The sequence below is a fragment of the Corapipo altera genome, unplaced genomic scaffold, assembly GCF_003945725.1.
Source record: "Corapipo altera isolate COAL_440 unplaced genomic scaffold, ASM394572v1 104, whole genome shotgun sequence".
Taxonomy (NCBI): domain Eukaryota; kingdom Metazoa; phylum Chordata; class Aves; order Passeriformes; family Pipridae; genus Corapipo; species Corapipo altera.
In genome coordinates, this window is record NW_020884920.1 from 35615 (window position 1) to 41614 (window position 6000).

Consider the following 6000-nt stretch of genomic DNA (forward strand, 5'->3'; position numbering starts at 1 on the left):
ATTAAGTGGCTTTTCTGAAAATTTTCCTACACAAGGAAGAACTTGAAATCAAAAGCAAGTACTCTTAAGGGAGAAGTTCTTTATGAGTTGCTAGAAATTCAATGAATTGATACTATTAGATGTGGAGAGCTACTTTTGGACTACAGCTTGTATAAGAAATTCCTACCCTCTGCCTTAAAAATCTCCTTCTAAAAGAATAAATGAGCTCTTCATATATTGGATTTTCTCATTAGTTTCTTCTTCTTTTTTTGAAATAAATTTATCATTAAGTCCTTCATAATGACTTCTCAAAACTTTGCCTTAATTCCTTTACCAGGCTCCTAATCTGCCAGAGATTTTGATGGATCCATTTTTTATTTGCTATTTCAGTAGACTAAAAATTCAGTCCATGCTAAGAAAATTACTTGGACACCCTCCCAGCAGAACATGTGCACAGTGGAAGAGAAAAAAGGTGGCTGGTTCCCTCTGTAGTAAATGTTTGAAATGCATATGCACATCAGCATTCTGCACCCTGCCTGCACATGCAGAATTTATTTTTGTTCCTGCTGTGAACTGAGGGAGAGTCAAGGTGTCTGCACCCTTTTGTCCTTGGGCAGGAGCACAAGGAGACCCTGGGCACACTCCACTTGGCACACTCCCAGCTCTCAGACCTGGGAGCAGTGATGTGTGTAGGTACAACACACCTCAGGAACAGTTTAGTAGAGAGGGATAAAGATCTGTTCTTCGACCATGTCTGTGAGGCCATCAGAACGTTTCCGGCTGTGTGGTTCTTGAATATAAAAAAGGAGATTTAATCTTGAAAACTGCAGGTTGTTTTCAGAATCCAAAAGCTATTTGCTCTAAGTGTGTGCTCTAATATTTTATTAAATATTAGACAAGTTTTGTAAAAACTGGAATGCTTGTCATGGACAAACTGGATGTAATAGGAAGGGTGCTGAGTTATGACTAAGTGCTTCATCCTTGGGATATCATTCAAACTGGTACTATTTGTATGTTGTGTTACTAATCACACATCAACCACTGTTTTCTGGACCACTAAAATACAGAGCTCTTCCGTACTAACACTGATGTGCCCTAGAAACACATACACCCATGCTTTCCTCAGATGGGCCAGCTGTTTGTTAAGATAAATTGAAAAAAGGGAAACAAATTCTTTTAAGGGTTAGATTGTGTAGTGTGGAATTACATGGACCAATAATCACGTAGATTAAAACCTTCTAGATTAATGTTTAACGCCTGCTTGCTGGGCCCTTGGTTCTGTTTCAGTGGCCTAACGAGGTGGCACTGAGCAACAGCGTGGTAACTGTGCAGTTGCCAGATGTTTGCTGTTTGTGCTCCGTCTCTTCCCCTTGGAAGAATAACCCGCCGGTGCGAGCACATTGTGAGCGAGACACGAGCCCCCTCCAGTGGAACATCTGGTTTTTCCTGCTCGGTACTGTCAGCCTAAGGAGAGGCTGATCCTGGTGCTGGCTGCCTTTGGCTCGAGGTGTTGTGAAAGCTGCTTTAGGTGTTTTGGAAATCAAGGAGTAGCTGAGGTTCTGATGTGGATTGTGGTTTATGAAACCGTCCTTTTTGTTTGTGCCCAAGTCCTGTCTTAACCGGGCAAAAATGACTGTAAAATACCTGGAGAAGAACTCTGTGACTAAACTTGGAGATGGTGGTAGAAGTACATCTACCAATTTTTTATTCTGTTAAGACGGGTCATGATCTAGTGAGCAGGCCTATTTACAGAAATTACAGTCAAAACTGGGGTCTTTTAGTCTTCCTTGGGGGGAGTTTTAAAGGCAAGATAAAGCCTACTCATTTCAAGCAATTTATGTACCAGCATATCTCAGCTCTTGAGTTCACTCAGAATACTCTGCTTGCTTTTCTGGGTGCTCTATGAATGGGTAAATATTTTCACTTTAACACAGCAATGACTGTTTTTTTTTTCTTTTTTCTTTGCAGTGATTCTATTCTGTATGGCAGCCCTAATATTTCCAATAGGATTTTACATCAATGAAGTTGGAGGTCAACCATATAAATTACCCAATAACACAGTGGTTGGGTCTTCGTATGTACTGTTTGTCTTATCAATTTTCTTTACAATAGTGGGACTTCTATTTGCTGGCAAAGTTTGTTTACCTGGCTGATGAATGTCTGAACTGCAGGACTTTATTTTGGAAAAGAGCAAGACATCAGAATTGCATTCTCAGGAGGATGCCTAAATCAGACTATCAAACACTGACTGAAAAGAGGAATGCTTTGACTTGTTCTCACTATGCACTTTGGATGAAAAAAAGGAGAGCCTTTCCCATAACCAAATACAGACAACGTGGACTAATCTCCTGAGCATACTCTAATGCAGTCAGGTCTGCACTGTGATAGGAACTAGTGAAGAATGCTTTACACTGAAAAGCATAAATGCCCCATGTTACTGGACTGTTCCTGTTTTTAACGTCTAACAATTTGGAAGTCAAAGTATTTATGAACTCTGTGGTAGACCAGAGGGTTGCAGAGGAATTCAAGTGAGGCTGGCCTCGCTGTTTAGGAGATTAGTGTTTTACATCTTCCTTCTGATGAGCAAAGCCTTTGGCACCAATGTGGATCAATCTTGCATTACTGCACCAAGAAGCCAATAGATCAAAACGTGTTCTCTAAATGTATGTAACAACAAGAAGACATACATCCCCTCCTCCCCCATAAGCTCTAGAAAACACTAAGGAACGTTTTAAAGGGGGATTTCTTCCTTATATTTATATAAATATATATATAAATATATATATATTTTGCTGATGCAGTATACAGTGTGTGTGTATGTGTGTGTGTGTATATACACATATGTATATATATGTATATACACACAAATGGTTCCTGGAAAAGAACTCAGAACGCTTTGCTAGCAAAACACTGTGGTGTGCAAAACTAGAACTCAATAGAAAAAAGCCATTTCTCTGAAGGCCACATAGCTGAGAGTCTTCAGTTTACCTCATTCTTTGTAGCAGCCCTTGATTTTAACAGTTTTTTGTAATAGGTACAAACGATCCCATGCCTTTTTAGGTGCAATTTTAAGTTAAGCTAAAATTCTTTTTATGGTAATTTATTTGTATATGAGGGTAGAAGGTGAGATCATGTCATGCCGTAAAGTTAAACTCCTAGTTTTGGGAAACTGACACTATTTAAATTATTAGCAACTGTTGTACAGAAAATCTCTTTTTCTACTGCATTGTTACATTAGCATTCATACATGTTCAAGCACAGCATTTTACCATAGGTAAGCATTTCTCTAGCACATGTCAAATGCAATGTTAAAGTAATGCAAACACTATTCCACTGCAAAGATGGATGAACTTATTTTCACTTGAGTATTAATTCATCTTTGCCAAAAAAATGAGCAATATAAGTATTGACAAATATATGCCTTGTTTACTAAAGTTGTTATTTTAAATGTGGATTTAATGACCACCCAAATTTGGAGTAAATATTCCTCACTAAAAGTAGTTTTACTTTTCAGCACATGGATAAACCATTGAACCCATAGACATCTTAATTCACTACTTGGTCTAACCTTGCAAAAAGTAGTTTGGTGTTCCAGGGAAGCTGCCTGCACTATCAATATTTGTTTTCCAGTTAATCCATGTTTTACCTGAGATTCTTTATGAAAACAAAAACAATAATCCGTTTTGAGCGCTGTTTCATTGCATTTCCTGGGGGAACTGCATTTCTGAATAGACACTTTCCTAAACTGTTAGGGAAAGTGTATTTTAGAATGAGGTGGTTATTGAAATATAATCAGCAGTTCCCAAATTAATCACTGATCAGATAAGGTGAAGTGTTTTAAAATAACAAAATTTGCACAATTATTTTAAACTGTGTGCCATTCAGACCCTAGTGGGTCCCTGTCCTTCTCACCTCTTCCCTCTCCCCCTCCCAAGGTATTTTAATACAAAAATACTATTTGCTGATTTAAGTCTTTTTTCTTTTGAAATTTTTGAACAAACTTGTCACTGGAATGGTTCATAAGCAACTTTTTCTTTTCCAGTCAGCTCATTCACAGGTAAAATGGAGTGTTTATGGATAACTAAATTTTTCTAAAGTATACTAATCTGTAAATACAGTCAGGCACCTACTTTGAAGTAGTGGTTTAAATATGATTTGGTTCCTAATTTAAGTCTGAGGTCCCTAGTGATGTTGGTGGAGATAAAAGGCAGGGTTCAGCTGCTTGATATGTGTCAAAATTTTGGTGTTATCACTACTGTGTCCTAAGCTAAAGTATTCACTAAAACTTAGATTATAAATTATATTGAAAAAAAAAAAAAAGGCTGTTATTTTTTTCAGAAATGTCACACTTGTAAATAGTTCTAGATTTTTGTAACTGGAACACAGGTGGGGGGTGGGGAGGGTTTCTCAGCTGCTAAGGTTTCTTCCCCTTCCCTGCTCCCCCCAACTTATTTATTTCAGTTATAGAAACATCATATGGATTTAGGCTTTGATTAAGTGGATCATCATTTAATAAAAATAAAAAAACTAAACACTTATCTTGGAGCATACCCAGACTGTGGTTGGCTGACTGGAAATTTATCTGATCTGCCAATGCTATTGCTATGAATTATTAAATGATAACAGAGATTTAACAAATAGATTTATTAAATATTTGAGCATTTTAAGTCCAGAAATAGATGCAGCCATTTGCATTTAAAAAAAGCCCAACCCAATAATTGAAGAGACAGCTGTCAACAGTTGCTTTTAATAAGGTCACTAAGTACTATATAGTACAGTATTTATAGAAGAAAATCAAATCTTGTAAACTGTATATAAAACACTGTTTTATGGTGCAATCATTTGTCAAACTTATGTCCGTTACTTTTTTTTTTAAAGTTGTGTGCATTCTTTTCATACCTAAGAGCATCACTGTAAAATCTGCTGAAGACTATTTATAGGTTTTATTTGCACAAGGTTTTGTTTTAAACTACAGGAAGTTCGTATTGAACATGCCTAAACATCTGTAGACTTTTTCAGTTCATGAAAAGCAAATGGTTCCATATGAATCTTCTCCAAAGGTAATCCCATATTTGTGTTGAGTGTTTACATAAACTTTTCTGATTCTGCCAGCCATTATTTTTAACTTTTTGAAGGACAGCTCATTTCATACGTCACTAGAGAATCTCATTTAGTCTTTTGCTTCGACATTCCCCCAGAGGTTTGATGTGCCATCATAATGTAATTTGTGCACACTTGTCATTTATTTGGCTAACAATATGTAAGATTGGAAACTTGAAATACTTTCAGAAGGGAAACTAGTTATTTTGTCTGTGTAAATCTCATTGTTGAGCTCAGCTGAAATAATTGCCTGGAAGCTGTTTGTCTCGGACCTGGGGAGGGTGTGCTTCCCTGGGCACACCAGTCTGACCATTTAATGTGGTTTTCTGTTGTTACTCTTGCTGGAGAGCGATAGTGAGCCACACCACCCTGTCCCCTGGCCGAGGTGGCACCGCCAGATTCGGGCTCTCCTGCCATCCCTGTGTTTCTGAGCCGTTGTTGAACCACTCCAGAACACAACTGTAGGTTACTGTTCGCCCTGACACACACACACAGGAAAATGGAAGCTGTCCTTTAAAACCTTTGTGAAGGATGAACATAATGAAGGAAATGGTGTCTGCAGGCGGGCTGTCCTGCCTGGGCGCACGTTGCTCCCGCTCGAGGCCGGACCCACCGCCTGCGCCCCCGGCCTTTACTGAGAGTTGTTTTCTAATTGGTTTAGAGCATTTTTTCAATTAATGATTTCCGAACAAATGTTAATACAAACTGTATAAAATGAACATAATTTTCTTCACTTGTATTTTTGTTATTGAGCAAGTTTATCAAAATAAATTGTCTACTAAAGCGACTGGCCCCGGCTGCGCTGACTGGAACCGGCCCTGCCCTGCCTTCAGGTGTCCCCACAGCAAGCCCTGCAGCTGTGCCCTCAGGTGTCCCTTGAGATGTCCCCACAGCAAGACCTGCAACTGTGCCCTCAGGTGT

At 38.5% G+C, this 6000-nt stretch overlaps 1 protein-coding gene across 2 annotated transcripts in view; it reads left to right on the plus strand.

Moving 5' to 3' along the window:
* The window catches only part of MOSMO (modulator of smoothened), a 30154-nt gene extending 24288 nt beyond the window's left edge, over positions 1-5866 (plus strand). The window contains exon 4 of one of the 2 annotated variants that reach the window (XR_003529903.1): positions 1948-2057. Coding sequence is in view for 1 of the 2 variants with exons in the window: in XM_027656774.1 (XP_027512575.1) it covers positions 1948-2132 (185 nt within the window). In the remaining variant the exon portion in view is untranslated. Of the gene's footprint in view, positions 1-1947 lie in introns of both variants that reach the window. The other variant, XM_027656774.1, reaches the window with a different exon arrangement.
* The last annotated feature ends 134 nt before the right edge of the window (positions 5867-6000 follow it).